Genomic DNA, 16755 nt, shown 5'->3' with positions numbered 1-16755 from the left:
GAACTGAGCAATCAGACTGATGACCCTCCAAAACAGATATGTGCTTGACATGATCACTGCAATGGACGGAGGTGTTTGTGCAAAAATTGGAGAATCATGTTGCACATTCATACCATCTCACGATGAAGAAAATGGAACCCTCACAGAGGCCATAAGCATGTTGACAAATCTAAAGAATCAAATGATTGATGAAACGGATGAAGTGGACGATGACAGCTGGCTTGGGAACCTGTTCTCATGGGTCCCACAATGGATGGCTGATATATTCAAGTTTCTGGGAGCCCTGCTAGTAATGATACTACTAGGTTTCTTTGTGATCAAAATAATCATCACAGTGTGCCAGAAAACAGCAAAGAAAGCCATTGGGATGAAGATTATGGTCGATGTAGAGCCAGGGTGGAGACCTAGCTGATGAAGAGATGAAGGACTTTGTGAAGGCCAGTGAGTTTGCGCCAGAAGGAACCAAATTTGCATACCCTAAGAAACGAAGAAAGTATGAAGGAAAATGGATTCACTGCAGTCCAAATGGACAATGCCAGCTAATGACCTGGAACAAGGATGAACATGTCAAAACAGCAGGAAGTTTGAAAGGCGTGATAAAAATGTGGACTCCAAAGACACATGTTCACGCCATCATGTACCAACCCTGAAGATGATGAACAAAACACTGAAGAATCAAGAGGAATGGAGACAAAAATTGAAGAAGCAGTGGTCGATGAACCGACCAGAGGGGGGAGTGTAGAGGAGGTTCCAGACATGACCTGCACCCCTGCCCCTCAGTTCGATCTGCCAGGAAGGTACCTGCCAAGGGGCGTGACATATGAAGAGAAAATGAACCAACAGAAAGCCGCACTGGGACTCTGCCCAGTATATATTAGGAGATCCGTGCCTGTTGAAGTGCCCATAACAAAACAACCCTGGGCAGCGTGGTACCCCATCAGACAGCCATACCAGCCGCTGATACGAAATGAGGAGTACCTTCATGCGGTCCACGAAGAGACCCCAAAAGCCTTAATGGAAGGCCAGTAGAAATTACATAAGTGCCTGAACAGACTCGCAAATGAACAAAAGTGGCTATCGAAGACAAGCACGCCAGTGCGAGTAGCTACGAAAATACATGTAATGGACACAGAGAAGAGACAATTTTAAAACATAAGGAAACGGTGCTACGAGACAAGATGGAAGCAACCGTCCTGTTAAACGTGTGTAAATAGGCTTGAAACGCAAGATGCTAAGAAACCGATACTGCTTGCAATGCTTAGTAGAATAATAGAAGCGGCATGCGCCGACTATATATCTACCTCAAGAAGCACATTATACAAGTGTGACTCCATTTTGTAAAAGCAGAAATGTACCCAGGCGGCCAGAGGCCTGACAGGCCAAGTTTTCGAAACCCAGCCAAAGGCAAGAGAATGAGCGGAATCGAAACTCAACAAAGAGTGGCTCATGCCTAGGAAACCGAGGTCAGCCAGAGAAAGGGAGGAGAGCATCAACTCGCAAGAATCAGGCTCCGGAGCATACCAGCTCGCCCATGAAGGTCAAGATAAGAGAGGCCGAGGCAGGTGACAGAGCCGAAGCAGAATTAAATACAATAAAAGCTGGAAACTGAAGCAGATTCATGGTGAACAGACACGTGACCTGCCAGGCGCGAAGTACCACCACCACCTGATGTCATCCAGAACCCGAGGATGCCATAACTTCTCCTGATAAGAGACTACAGTCCCGAGGCCATACCCAGCCAACTAATTGACACATAGCCCAAAGATACTGATTGATGGAAGGGAGGCAGGGTGAAACTTGGGACACCAGGCACCTGGGTTTCCATTCTGCATGCTGCTAATTAAAATGGGGATTTATGTCTAGGGGTGTAACCCGCCCAATCACAATAGACCAAGTAATCTAGGGTCCCATAGCCAGTAGAACCAATGAGACGTCGTACTTGTAGTGACGTCTATCACGAGTAATGTAGAGGGTTGTACATAGACGCCCACCCGATAAGAGTTATCCAATCCACATGCTCTGTTACCGTATACAGATATAGCACCTAAACTTAAGTTACCTTTCCTAACCAATTATATTGCATGATGATTTTTGTAAAGTTAGACGTCAATGATGATGAGTTTTATGCATAAAAGTGGCTGTTCAACTGAAGTTCGGGGAAGTCGGGGCAAGAGAGGTGATCGCAACGCTGCTGATTTCCATTTGTTTTCCCCGTTTGATGTACTTGCCATTAAACGGACTTCCCTTTGCCAACTTACTGAGTCCTCATTATTGACTTGTGCTGGAGTATGTGAATCCTGCACCCCCTGTCCTCACATGGTGCAGCTATCTTGTCTTACAAGCCCAGGAAGGTGAGTACTGACCTATGGGCCCGTCAGTAACTTCCTCCCCTCCCTGAACACTGGGTCTGGAGGTGCCTGTATATCCTCAGTGGTGTCACGCGGAGGTGACAGGCAGTGCTGGGCACTGAGGTGTCTGTATATCCTCAGTGGTGTCCCGAGGAGGTGACGGGCAGTGCTGGGTCTGGAGGTGTCTGTATATCCTCAGTGGTGTCATGCGGAGATGACAGGCAGTGCTGGGCACTGGAGGTGTCTGTAGATCATCAGCAGTGCCCCTCGGAAGTGACATGCAATGCTGGGCACTGGAGGTGACTGTATATCCTCAGTGGTGTCCCGAGGAAGTGACGGGCAGTACTGGGCACTGGAGGCGTCTGTATATCCTCAGTGGTGTCCCGAGGAGGTGACGGGCAGTACTGGGCACTGGAGGTGTCTGTATACCCTCAGTGGTGTCTGACTAAGTGACAGGAGGCAGTGCTGGGCGCTGGAGGTTTCTGTACATCCTGAGTGGTGTCTCGAGGAAGTGACAGGCAGTGGTGGGTCTGGAGGTGACTGTATACCCTCAGTGGTGTCCCGAGGAGGTAACGGGCAGTACTGGGCACTGGAAGTGTCTGTATATCCTCAATGGTGTCTCGGGGAAGTGACAGGCAGGGCTGGGCACTGGAGGTGACTTTATACCCTCAGTGGTGTCCCGAGGAAGTGACAGGCAGTGCTGGGACTGGAGGTGTCTGTATACCCTCAGTGGTGTACCGAGGAAGTGACAGGCAGTGCTGGGTCTGGAGGTGTCTATTTCCTCAGTGGTGTCCCGAGAAGGCGACAGGCCGTGCTGGGGACTGGATGTCTCTATATAGCCACTGTGGTGTTCAAGGAAGTGACAGGCAGTGCCAGGAACGGAAGATCCCTGTACAGTACCATCATCTGGAAATTGCAGAACAAAGCAATGACAGAGGAAGGATATTTAGGCGGTGACGGAAGCCCTGTCTATACTCCAAGAAACAAGGGCAACATCAGAGGAGCTGAGAGGAGGCACCGTCAGTGCAAGAGACAGGAGCCCCCAGTGCATTCGGCTGCCCGCAGTGTACGGGGGCCACAAACCCTTATATCAGCTGAGAAATTAGAGAAGAGCCATGCACCAGATCACCCACTGCTTTCCTGGGCACACATCCTAGACCACTGATTTGGCATGACAGCAGTGCCACCTACCCCGATGCGGGGCTGGCAGCATCAGACACTGAGGTCCTCTAGAGAAGAGAACACTCCCAGGCACTGCAAGCCAGTGTAAATCTACTCAGGATGGTAAACAGACACTTCTGGGTCAATGTTCTTATAACATCTGCCTCCTTGCCGGGCCTGCACACTTGAAGCTAAATAGTTCGCATTTTGATGGAACGTGTGAAAGGTGGGCTCCTGCCGAGAAATAACTGAGTTGGAACCAAACCTAAATATAAGCAGCATACAGGAAAATACTCTGGAGCTCAAGTTAAAGCAACAAGTAATTTGGCGGCAGAGAGCCGTTACATGTGGACATATACGTAGGTGGCTCCACACTGCCAAATTTCTGTCATTTGCACTGTAGATGGAAAATGTGCAAAGGCACTGCACTTTTGCCCTCCGTCATGCGAAGTGAGTAAACACTGCTAATTGAAAGCCTAAATGCCCTAAGCAGGACTTGTATGCTTTCCATTCATGGTACTCCCCTGAAAAGAATTAGCCCCTCAGAACCAAAAAAGTAGCGAGTAAAAGGACGGACAACATAAAATAGGGAACACCAGACACATAGGATGTCCCGCGCTTCCAATAACACAGCCCCATGCATATGTTCAGAACAGTGATACCCGAAGCGCAGTGGGGCAAAAAAACAACACAATGGTTTTGGAGTTTAAATGTATTTTACCAACATTGGCAAAGGGAATGTCTTTTTCTCTGTAAAATGTAATTTTGATTTTATTTTATTTATAAAGCGCAAAAAAACGAAGCCCAGGGGCAACCAGGCACATACTCTTAAACATGTTACAAAAAGCAGTAGTTACAGTAAATTACAAAAATATACAGCATGTATACATGTACCGAAGGGTATCATTAACAGCGTATCATACAGGGACAGAGCAGAGAGAAAATGTATATACAGTCCTGTACCCCACATGGAGTCTGGACTGTGTCAACCTCATTTTCCTTGAGACAAGTCTCATTTTCCTGTGAGCTTCAAAACACAGATAGAAAAACACTTGCACTTCAAAATATTTTCTGGAGCCTTGGATAAAAGTACAAACCTCTTTCCCAGAGACTTGCCCACCAACCGCGAGAGGTTCATTGATGCAAATTGCTGCCCACCAGGATCCCCACAAGAGGATCGCCCTCTTTCTGGGCATTATGGCAAGGATTTGGCGCTGGTGAATAGGGTATATATCATCATCCAGGCATGGATGGCCACACACGGACTATGCCTGAATGATGAGAAGACAGAGTTGATAATCCTGGGTACCCACTCCAACATTAACAAATAAGACCATGAATACTCCACATTTACCATAGATGGAAAGGTCATTAAAGTAACCAAGGAGGTAAAAACTCTTGGCTTTTACCTTGATTCAACCATGTCCTTTGACAAACAAGCGAAATCACTGGCTTCCACTACTGTTTACGCGTGCAAGCTTATCAGGGCAAGTAAACCATTCCTCTCAAATAACAGCTGCATGATCTTGGCCAGAGCATGATCTTGGCCAGCGCATTAGTACAATCGAGGTTAGATTATTGTAATGCTCTATACAGTGGCGCCAATAAAGCTATCATCCAGAGGTTACAAACTCTTCTAAATAATGGCTTAAGATCTGAACTAGGCATTAATAAAAGAGAACATATCTTCGCTACTAGAAGGCAATATGAATAGCTCTCCACCCACAATAAAATCTTGCTAAAAACGGTCTCCTTGACCCATAAAGCTTTAAACAATGCTGCCCCGAACTACCTCCCAGACAGGTTAAATAGAAGAATGACCCTTAGGCCGACAAGAGCTGGTAATGCCAATTGCCTCGTGGTGCCGAGATCCAGACTTACCAAGATCGGCGGTAATAGCTTCCCTGTGAGGGCTGCTAAACTCTGGAATTCCCTGCCACACAAGCTCAGAGTAGACCAACCATACTTACACTTTAGAAAAAACTATATCAACCTGCTAAACTGCACTGACCACTAGTTTGCTCTACTTCCATTTACACAGCCCTAGCTCTCCTTGTAAATATACTGTTTTCCAGGACCAGAATTGTATATATGTACACTTGTCTTTATTTCACTTTATATTCATACCTGTTATTATACTGTATACCTTGCTTCGATTGTAATAACATGACCTACCTGTAAGCTGTGCATCTCCCTACTGCAGCGCCCTGTTACCCTCGGGTTTGGTGCGCATTAGAAATAAATGAAAAAACGAAAATATGCACACCACTGCAGCAAGGAGTCAATAACACTGAAGCAAGGAGTCAATAACATGAAATGTCACGACACAATGTCACTCGCAGACACACTCGTAAATGCTTCAAGTCATAGTTTAGCACAAAACGGTGGCTGCACCGTTCGCTAACGGTCGCCACTGTACATGAGGTGGTAGTCGGCCGGACAACATCAAAAGTGTAGAGGAGCAGGTGGACACATTCTCCTTGATCGCCGCCCCCTAACCCCTGCACTATTGGAATGACGGACGAAGGGCTACAATTGGGAACCCATGCACAGGTTTATGCGATATGTCCATACCCAGTCGACTATGTGAAAAACGATTTGCACTCAGGCAGCCATTCAGAAGATGCCCTCACGTTGAAACAGTGGAGGAAAGTTACCAGGAAAGATGTCCCTTGCAGAGTTGTTGAAAAGCAGCCATGAGTAAAATGGTACACGACATGGATGTATGTTAAATAAACTCTTAAAGTAGCAAAAGAATGTCCTAAAAAAGATATATGACCCTATGCTGAAACGATTGAAAAATACTTACGACGATGTAACTGAAGCACTAAGAGAAACATTTACTCCATGATGCAGCATTAACGAATACAAAGAATGAAATATTCACTGGCCAATAACTGTAAATACGCTGAAACGCAAGGTAGAAAGAATACGTAGAAGCTTGCTTACGTTTATGATTACAATCAGAACAAGATGGACGACGGCTCATGTCAATCAACCTAACTGCCTCAAAATACGAGCCCAGGGTCTTAACCTGTTGAAGAAGCCGTTTTCCATGCGAAATATGGAAGTACATTGGCTTAAACCCAGGATGCTACTTCGAGAGATGAAGGAAAAAGCACAAAGGGAGTCTAATAAGCAAACCATGTGCAAGGACATATTTCCCAAAGATTGGGAGAATAAGAACATTTACTGATGCCAAATATTGAATAACCACGAAGGCAAAAGCCTGCGTGAGGTGGAATGAGCAAGTCTCTAAAGGCTACAAGGAGAACTATACCCAGCATCATTGAATCAAAGGATGTTAAATGCACCGTCGAAATGCACAATGTGATGAGGAGCTCGCACACAAAGGCTATTTATTAGGCCTGGAGCTAAGATAGCGGTGCACATGCACTCCCTCGAGTGTCCTGAGACAGTGCAGAGTGGCATGGTCAGTCTTCAAACTGAAGACACTGGCAAGAGGCCTACCGATGAGAGGGTGGCCTAATTTGGGAAACAAAGGAAGAGCTGACTTATCTCCAACCACCTGGGTTTCTTTTCTATGTACGTGCTGCTAGCAAGCCGAATGTCCAAAGCTGGATTTTGGTTGCCCACCAATTAGAATAGCCTGCCATGCACTTTTACATACAATGTTGCAAAGTATTAGTTCACTGCCACATTTTCCGCTATGATGAGTACCCTACACCATGTGATTAGAAGTAGCTCTGGGTGGTTCTCACAGAAAAGAGACCACCAATGAGAGACTAACTAGCACATTTTCTATAAGTAGATATGAGCCCCTAATCCAATCCCACCCCTCAATAGGTTTTTGGAGTTTGCCACATAGGAGGACATTATAGATGACGCATCCAGTATTATAAAAGTTTGAACTAAATGATAAAACAGTGTGATCTTGAATGAGTCTAATTGATGAGTGTTTATTAATCCTGCATTACTCCTTGAGATTAACGCAGTATTTTAACATCTCCTTTGAGTCTGGCCAGTTATTGAGTCCAAAGTAATTAATTGGTAATTACATCGAGCACAATAGATGCTTCAAGGTGCTAGAACACACTAGTCCTAATGAATTACGCCGCCCAGGCATGGCGTACAACAGAACCAGCGGCCAGTTAGTGTGGTCTTAGCTCTGTAAGTGTGTGTGGGGGGGGGGGGGTTGGATGAGAGGAAGAATAGGCAAAATAGCCTACTTCAAAGATATGTGGTGTGGTCATAGTAAAACTTCCATCTGCGGTGTCGCACGCATATACCTAAACTCCCTTCATGCTGCCTTCTGACAGCAGGTCTGGCCGGATCCCTGCACTCTACAGAGCCAGGCCCTTAAAGAGGAGTGTCTGTCCTACCTTTAGTTTCCTTCTCAGACGGTGGGCAGGTTCCGTCTTCCACCTATCTGTTATGGAAGCAATTTACTCCCTAAGGTTTGTGTGTGGAGGAATTCCGACTTCCAAAACAACTCAATACCTTCTTAATTAAAAGACATGAAATTGTGTGACTTACTCTCCTACACAGAAGGTGAACTCTAGAACTGGCACCGTATTGGTGTTCCCCGTAGTTCAGTGCAGTGATGCGACGCCTTAGAATTCTACGCTTCTCCCAAAAAATATCCTTTTTGTGAACTGTCCTATCAGGGAGTATTTCAGTTAAGTCACTTTTGCAGGTTTTTAAGTCAATAAAAAGCACCAAACCACCTGAAAAGAGGAACCGGAAGTGAAAGGATTGAAGTGCGTTTAAAGAATGCCCTCTAGGTGTCCAGCCATTGAAGTATACTTAAACATTGGCGGCAGGACCTTGCCCGGTCCAAAGCTGGAAAAGAAATGCCCCTCCCACCAAACAAGAATGCTTGGGAAAAGCGGAGGAGCTGTAGGAGAAGCTGACGAGTTGGGCTAATGAAACGGGGCAAAACATTGAGACGGAATGGTACCCTGTATGTGCGAAATATGTAATGTAATTTGCCATTTGTGTAGCGCCTTTATCCCTTTAGTATGGCCTCAAAGCGCTGCGGGTGAACGCCCTGGCGGGACCGTAGAATGCAGGTGTGCCTATGGTACAGATGTCTGTGCTGGGGCATGGAGGGAACCCGGATGGGAAGGATAGCTCAGCGGCAACGTGTACGCCTTGGAAGCAACACAGGTTCGATCCCCGGGTCCGCGCTTAGAAACCTCTGGGTATTTAAGCCGCATTATAAATACGCAACTAAGACAAAAAATTAAAAAACTATTACGCAACCATTCCTGTAACCGGGCCTCGAGGTCTGCGGGCTGTGTGAGCGCTTTAAAAATAATAAATAAAACTAAATAAACATAATTCAAAGGGGAGGTGAGGGGGCAGGTCGGGTGGGCTATTGTATAGACATTTTAGGAAATAGGAGTCCAGGAGCGAGGGCACACACCTCGCTAAAAATATAGGCTAGGCGGCTGCATAACGTGCATCAGCGAGACGGACGCGGCTACAGAGGCTAACAGAGTAATCTAAAAAATGAGGAGAGGGAGAATCTATGTTGAGGGAATGCGTTAAATGAGTCCCAAGTAAAAAGGTCTTTTCACGAAAAAGCTACACGCCCTTGCCACACACAAGGGCGCACAGAGTTTGACAGGTTCTGCAGGACCCGGAAGCGCAGGGCAAGGAGATCGGGTAAGTGTGTGGGTGCGTGTGTGTGTATGTATGTCTGTCTTTTGGTTTGGGCGGGGGAGGGAGAGGGCTGGAGCTGAAATCACACGGGAGAGGGTGCTTAGACCTTTACAATGAGGTCTTTTCAAATAGAAGTGTTAAATGTTGGATTTTTAATGATATGACTAGTAAACAAAAATTGATCAGTTCACCCCTTTAGGTTTACTGTAAATGTTCTCTGGAAGATTCAAAGATTAAATTGGAAAAAAAGGTATTCTTAAGCATAATAATGGCATTTTTATTTTCTTTGTGCATCTAACAGGGGCCCTCCCTCCACTAAACCAACGATTACCAGATTTGGGCTTTTTACAAATACAAATACTTTTGTTCTCAAACTTCAAAAAATGCAGGAGAATTATTTGCGTCTTCTTATGTAACTATTGATTTTCAGGATTTCGTCACAAAATTAATTCACTCCCAAAATGTTACACCTGGGGCCATTTTGGATTTCAAAAATACAGAATGATTTCCAAACTCTTGAGCATGGAATTCCAAGACCTCCCGTCCTAAGAAGCTACCGGCAGCTCTGCGGTGTGTGGTTTGAGGGAAACGGTTGGCATCCTGTTTAATTCCTTCTCTTTTCTAGGCGGAGGTTAAAACCTGAATTGTAACGTGTCCTTACTTCCTGCCAGGTAGCTCCCCTCAGAGCCATATGATATGATAGGTTATTAATAATGCGCTTAATACCCAGAGGTTTCTAAGCGCGGACCCGGGGATCGAACCTGTGCTGCTCCGTGTCGTCTTGCTTCCAAGGTGAGCATGTTGCCCCTGAGCTATCCTCCCAGGGCCATCAGTAGGATGAGCCATCCCCATCCTACACTTCAAGATGGACCTGAAATCCTACCCTTAAAGGGACATGTGGCCAATCGCTCCAATACCCCTGCACTGCCGCCCTCGCCTACCCATTCCGGCTACCTCAGCAACCCAGTCGACCACCTGAGTGCGCTATCCCCTCCCACCTCCCCCCCCATGTGCAGCACTGCATTGCTTACCCGCTAGGTTCACGATTTATAAATCCCATCCGTACAGCCATCTTATCCGCGACTGTGACTAAGCAATAATTCTGCGTTCTGCAGGCTTCACCAACCGGTAACGTCTCAGGGCCCAAGTTACAGGTCCAAGCGAAGTGAGGGCCTCCACGCCGGGCCCGGTGCCCTTACTTGGCCGATGAAGCCAAAAGAAAGCTGGATTATTGCTATTAGCACCCTGAGGCAAGCCCTCAGGGTTCTAATAGCACTAGAAAAGAAAATTGAAAAAACGCCCATGCTGATTCGTTGGAGAGTCAGAGTTGCCATGGAAATGGAAGGCGGGGCGGGGTTCCGCTCTGAGCACCTCTTCCATTTCCATGCTGATGGAGCGCAGCGGGCTGAAGGGCCATGCAGAAGAGCCCATTTAAGGTAAGTTGGTGGGGTCGGAGGGCGTTCAGGGGCTGGATTTTGGGGTCGGGAGGCAGGGATGAAAGAAAACGGTAGCGCTGGTGAAGGGTGGGTTCGCAGAGCATTCATGTTGCATCGGTAGATTCAGCCCGGGTTTGGAGCAACCTGATGGGCACCAGCACCCGCTGGGGGTGCTCATGTTATTTCACTTCCTGTTTTATGACTCTCAGCTCACAACCCACTTGGACAGTGGGGTTATACCACTTCCGGCTTAGTGACTCATCTCTTTCTCGGCTGCAATGTTACAACACTTCCTTCTTTCACAACCTACCATAATCGACCATGGATAATTAAAAAAAAAAAAAATCAAATGCATGAAGCTTTAAATGTGGTTGTGGTGCGACTTCCTTCCTTGTTTTGTGTATTTTCTCCTGTGACTCATTTCCCTTTCACGACTACTCCCCTTCCTGGAATGCTTTGCCACTACTCACCCACCCGGAAGATCAGCTCGTCCTCAATGGGGTTCTCCTTCTTCTTCCCGGTACTGTACATGCTGGACGGGCGCCGGACCGCCTTCTGACGGATGTGCCCGCTACTGGGAGACTTCACCCTCCTCTTGACGTCATCGGGTGACTGGGGGATATCAGAGGGCTTCACGGCCTTGACGCGGAAAGGGCTGCCTCTGATGGGCTGGTCATAGAGGTGTATCGAGAGGCCGAACTCCCCTTCGTGCTTCAGCGTATAGACCAACTCGTAGGTGCCATTCTTATTGTCCACCACTTCTCCTTCCACAAAGCTACCATCGGGAGCAGAAATCTCTGCGTGAATGATGGCATTACCAGTTTTCACCAGCTCACCGCTCTTGTCCTTGGTCGTAATTGTGACGGAGGTCTGCTGCCCGACAATGGCATGGCGTAGGCCTTCGCCCGTGGCCACAGTCTGGTGGGCGATGGCGTTGGTGGTGATCAGCACGCCCAAATTCTGGATAGACTTTCGGACGCCGTCCGTCTCAACAATGTAGTCCAGCTGGTCATTCTCATGCGGCTGCTCCTGGAACCGCTGGCTCGCCAGCTCGCTTAGCCGTTCGCTCATCTGCTTCTTGACCAGCAGGACCTCCGTCTCCGTGCCGTGGTTCAGGGCCTGCTCGGTGAAGCTGCAGCTGCTCTTGATGTTCTCGTGGCCTTGGCGCAGGGTATCGAGTTGGGCCTGCAGCACCTGCAGAAATAGTGAGAGAAGTGAGTAGTGGAAGGCGAAAGAGCAGCATAGACGAGAAAAGCAGAGATCCATGAAGAAACGGAAAAAACACCTTGCTAATGAGAGATTGCAAAGAGCAAGCGAGAGGAAATTAGGAAGAGGCCAACAGACGAAGAAAGAACAAGGAAGAAAGAGATGGAGTAGGAGAGGTGAAGGTGAGAAGTTAAACAGAATCAAGAGGGAGCAAAGTCAAAACGCACCCCATGAAAAAGCTGAAGTTTAAGTAGAGTCTACAATGCCGCACTCGGCAGCAAACCGGGCCAATGACACAGACTGGATGGTCTTCATCTACTAGACGTGTATATGTGCACAAATTTGATAAGGACTGAAGCAAGGTCAGGGGTCAGAGAACAATTGATCGCAAACACATGGACCAACCAGGCTAGGACCTCTGCATAGTCAACATAGAGCGGGGACTGGGAAGGAGGGAATGGGACTGAGGTATGCAAACAGGGGAAGCGGAAGATAATGTAGCGTGCCACCCTTACTTTCCTAGTCCCAGCGTATAATAACAATATTACTTTGTCACTTGTTAAACGTCCCACTTCCCTCCTCCTCACTTGCGACCCAAGCTCACCAACTCCTTGTCTTTAAGCAGAGACAAGGAGCTTTTTACTGCTAGGTCTCTAGCTCAAACTCAACCCAGGTCACAAGCGAGCCATTATATGTGTTTTAGATGCTTTTATTGAAATATTTGGTACAATGATTCTTTTATGTTTGTGTAAAAATGTTGACTAATATACACAATAAAATTAAAATAAAAGATTTGGTTTGCTTATTTGGTGATCCAGGAGTAACTAGTTTGTGCTTATCCTCATTGTATCGTTTTGCAAACTTGACACTTACCCATTGAGAAGTCAAAGCACTAACTCTACTGGACCCCTAGTTAGGGTCCATCATGCAGAAGGCAGAGAATGGAGCCTGCTGTGCCCTCTTGCCGTCATTGTAGCATTGCTGGAGTAATTATTTGCTAGCATACTCTGCCGCAGAGGACTTGCTTAGAGTTAACTCACTCCGGCACTTATTTATTTAAATTTATATAGCGCACAAACAGCCTAAGGGCATTGAGGCACTGTTACTTGTAAGAGCTTAGTTACAGATACAGGAATGGTAGCAGTCGTTGGTACATTATAAATACTACAGACATAATTCAAAACTTACAGCTCATGCAATTGGTCATGACATTAAAGCTTATGCAGTGGGTTATATGTATAGTATTCATGCTGATGCGAGGGACCTTATGTGAAGAGGAAGGTTTTCATAGCTTTACGGAAAGCGATGAGGTTGGTCTCACCTCGGATTGTGAGAGGTAGGGTATTCCAGTGTGTGGGTGCATTCATTACCCCAGAAGTGACCAAGTGACAAGCTTGGAAGTGGCCCAGTAATGGCTCCACCATCAGGCTCACCCTGGCAGGAGGTGTCCCCTCCAAGCTTCTGCTCCATCACTGAGGGTATTACTCCAGCACCCCTAGTCTGTGCCACCGACACCATGCACTCGAGAAGTCTTGCAAAAAGAAATCTACATATACAGATGGACTGGATGATCAACAGCATCAAGTCGGACATCCTCCTCGTAGGCACCACAATCCCAAACAACCAAACGCGAAATGAAAGGACTTGAAATGATGGGCAAAGTTAGACACACCAGACCACGAGCAAGAAACGTGGACAGCTTTCACTCAATAGGTTAGCGCTCTCACACAAAACACTAATTGCCTTCTGGCCGTGATGAGGTTGCTTCTCTGCCTTTACACAGACCCCCCAATGGTGGCGACCAATGGCAAGCAACGGCTCGAGAATACAACAGCAAGACTAATGACAGCCATTAAACTAAGAGACCGCGTCACCTCGGCTTGGAGACCTCTGCATTGGATTCTAGTCCAACAAACAATTGTGTTCACAATGCCCTGACAAACATGGGGCCGGCATGTCAACTACCACTGTCAATGTACCTCATTAAGATGGCGCTGATCCACATCAGTGCGGTAACGTCAGGGTTTCCAGCCACCAAGACGTGCACTGGAGCCACTTCAACTCTGAGACCATAATTCTGCAGCAATCTATCGCAGGACTAGAACCAGTACCTTTCATAACCAATCTATCGCAGGACTAGAACCAGTACTTTTCATAACCAATCTATAAAAAGACTAGAACCAGTACCTTTCATAACCAATCTAGAAAAGGACTAGAACTAATAGTTTTCATAACCAATCTATCATAGGACTAGAACCAATACCTTCCATAACTAATCTATCATAGGGCTAGAAACAGTACCTTTCGTAACCAAAAAATCACAGGTCTAGAACCAGTACCTTCCCTAAACAATCTATCGCATTAACAGAACCAATACCTTCCCTAATCAATCTATCGCAGGAATAGAACCAATACCTTTCCTAACCAATCTATCGCAGGAATAGAACCAATACCTTTCCTAACCAATCTATCGCAGGAATAGAACCAATACCTTTCCTAACCAATCTATCGCAGGAATAGAACCAATCCTTTTCCTAACCAATCTATCACAGGAGTAGAACCAATACCTTTCCTAACCAATCTATCGCAGGAATAGAACCAATCCTTTTCCTAACCAATCTATCGCAGGAGTAGAACCAATACCTTTCCTAACCAATCTATCGCAGGAATAGAACCAATACCTTTCCTAACCAATCTATCACAGGAATAGAACCAATCCTTTTCCTAACCAATCTATCGCAGGAATAGAACCAATACCTTTCCTAACCAATCTATCACAGGAGTAGAACCAATACCTTTCCTAATCAATCTATCGCAGAAGTAGAACAGTACCTTTCATAAGCAATATATCGCATGAACAGAACCAATACCTTTCCTAACCAATCTATTGCAGGAATAGAACCAATACCTTTCCTAACCAATCTATCGCAGGAATAGAACCAATCCTTTTCCTAACCAATCTATCACAGGAATAGAACCAATACCTTTCCTAACCAATCTATCACAGTACTAGAACAGTACCTTTCATAACCAATCTATCACAGGACTAAAATCAATACCTTTCATAACCAATCTATCGTAGGACTAGAACCAGAACCTTTCAATACAATCTTTGGGGTTAAAACAGGTTGTGTTATATAGCACACAACCAATACCATGCCAAAATATTTGGCAGGACCTAGCACACGTTAACTTGACCACGTGCTTGGAAGTGCCTTCAGAGCTACCCGCACATAGCCTGTTGACCTACTAGTTGTCGGTGTTGCCCCGATAAACATGAGCAGTACAAATATCATTGAGGGCAGTCCTGGTGCCCACTCCCCAATTGGCAATCCTAGGGTCCAAGCACCCCTGGGGACCAGCCAATTGTAGACTCCTGTTGCTGACCTGCTGGACAGTGGAGGACCCCTCACCTAAAGCTTGGGCACTCATACAGCAAGGCCATCAAATATCCCGCTGAAGTTTTGATGGTTCTCATTAACACCATATACAATGCAACAAATAGCACACATCCAACAAGGCAGCACAATACAAGATCTGCAAAAATAACCAAACCAAGAAGCACATACGCCACAAATCTAACACCGCGCGCAACCTAAAGTAGACCCAGGGCCTCCATCATGCAGACACCACCCGATAGTGGGAAAAGATGCGTGCCGCCTGAAATGAAGGATAAACAGCCCCTGCCATGCCCCAGGTGGCAACTCCTCATGGCAGATGCCCAGCAAGGGCCACGGCAGTGCCCCCACGTGTGTACTCACATAGCTAGTCAGTTCATCATACACACACACACACACACACACACACACACTTAATATGATTTGCTACTGTCACCAGGCACGCACACGTGGAAAGCCAATGGCTAAAGGGGCCTTGTTCACACACCCACAGGGACAACCAAGCAGTTCATGGTCTGTCTTGTATATGCACACACTCCACGTACACGTGCCGCAGCCATCCGCACCCCAAAGCTGCCCCTCATCCACACACACCTCCTAGAAAGGCTCTGTTGTGCTGTTTCAACGCCCACTTGCTTGCGAGGTGTTATGGTGCACTTTTGTGCCCGCATATTATGTATTCATACACCCACAAATTAAAATCGGGTTGCTAGGCAATCCTTTTAAGCACCGCTTTTGTTTGCTCGGTCGGTCTAGTGTGTAGCCATACACACACACGTCGCATCGAGTGTCTGCAACTGCTTTATATGCACAGACACCCCATAGCTAGGGGCATCTTTCATTCACCCAATTTCGACAGTAAATGGTTGCTAGGGCCGTCTGGTATGCATCCAATTGCAGAGAAGTGATGGTTGCTAGGGCCTTCTTGCAGGCACCCAATTGCAGGCAGTTGCTAGGGCCCCTTGTGTAGGCATTCCATATGATGGAAGGGAAGAGGTTTACACGAGAAATCCCTTCTCGCCGCCCGCCAGAAGACGTGGCGTCGCATCCGACGCCTTGGATGAAAAGGAGACAAATGACGCGCTGCACAGGCAGACAATACGCGCGCACGGAGACAAGTAACACGCGCTACAGACAGACAACACGCGCGCACGGAGACAAGTAACACGTGTTACAGACAGACAACACGCGCGGGCGCCTAGTCACGTATTCAAAGAGCAATAACACACTCTCTTTAAGCTCTGGTCCAGGGGTCTGCAACCTTTGGTTCTCTAGAACTACTATTCCCATAATATCTGGCTACTGACTATGCAGGTTAGGGATGACGACAGTTGTAGTCCAAAACATTTGTAGAGCCAAAGGTTGCAGACCCGTGCTCTAGTCAATAAATGCAAAAAGAACATTCCAGAGCTGCAACCTCAGCCCCTGTTGGACATCACATGGAGCAATGGGGGGGAGATGGGGGGGGGGGGTTCAGTCACTCACAAGGATGGATGGCCCCGCCCCAGGGGACGGAATGGGTGTCATAATATAAGCATCTACACAATCCCAGCGGTGTGAGGCTCAGTAAACAAATGC

The 16755-nt window shown here is 46.8% G+C and overlaps 1 protein-coding gene across 3 annotated transcripts in view; it reads right to left on the bottom strand.

The window, feature by feature from the left end:
* TRIM3 (tripartite motif containing 3) overlaps positions 1 to 16755 on the bottom strand; it is a 551630-nt gene that overhangs the window by 162902 nt on the left and 371973 nt on the right. For all 3 annotated transcript variants that reach the window (XM_069640490.1, XM_069640489.1, XM_069640491.1), the window contains exon 6: positions 11044 to 11767. In XM_069640490.1, the coding sequence (XP_069496591.1) occupies positions 11044 to 11767 (724 nt within the window). The remainder of the gene's footprint in view (positions 1 to 11043; positions 11768 to 16755) is intronic.

Source organism: Ambystoma mexicanum, chromosome 7q (assembly GCF_040938575.1).
Source record: "Ambystoma mexicanum isolate Mex_15411 chromosome 7q, UKY_AmexF1_1, whole genome shotgun sequence".
Classification (NCBI taxonomy): domain Eukaryota; kingdom Metazoa; phylum Chordata; class Amphibia; order Caudata; family Ambystomatidae; genus Ambystoma; species Ambystoma mexicanum.
The sequence above is the reverse complement of the archived record's forward strand: the minus strand, read 5'-3'. Positions and strand labels throughout refer to the sequence as shown.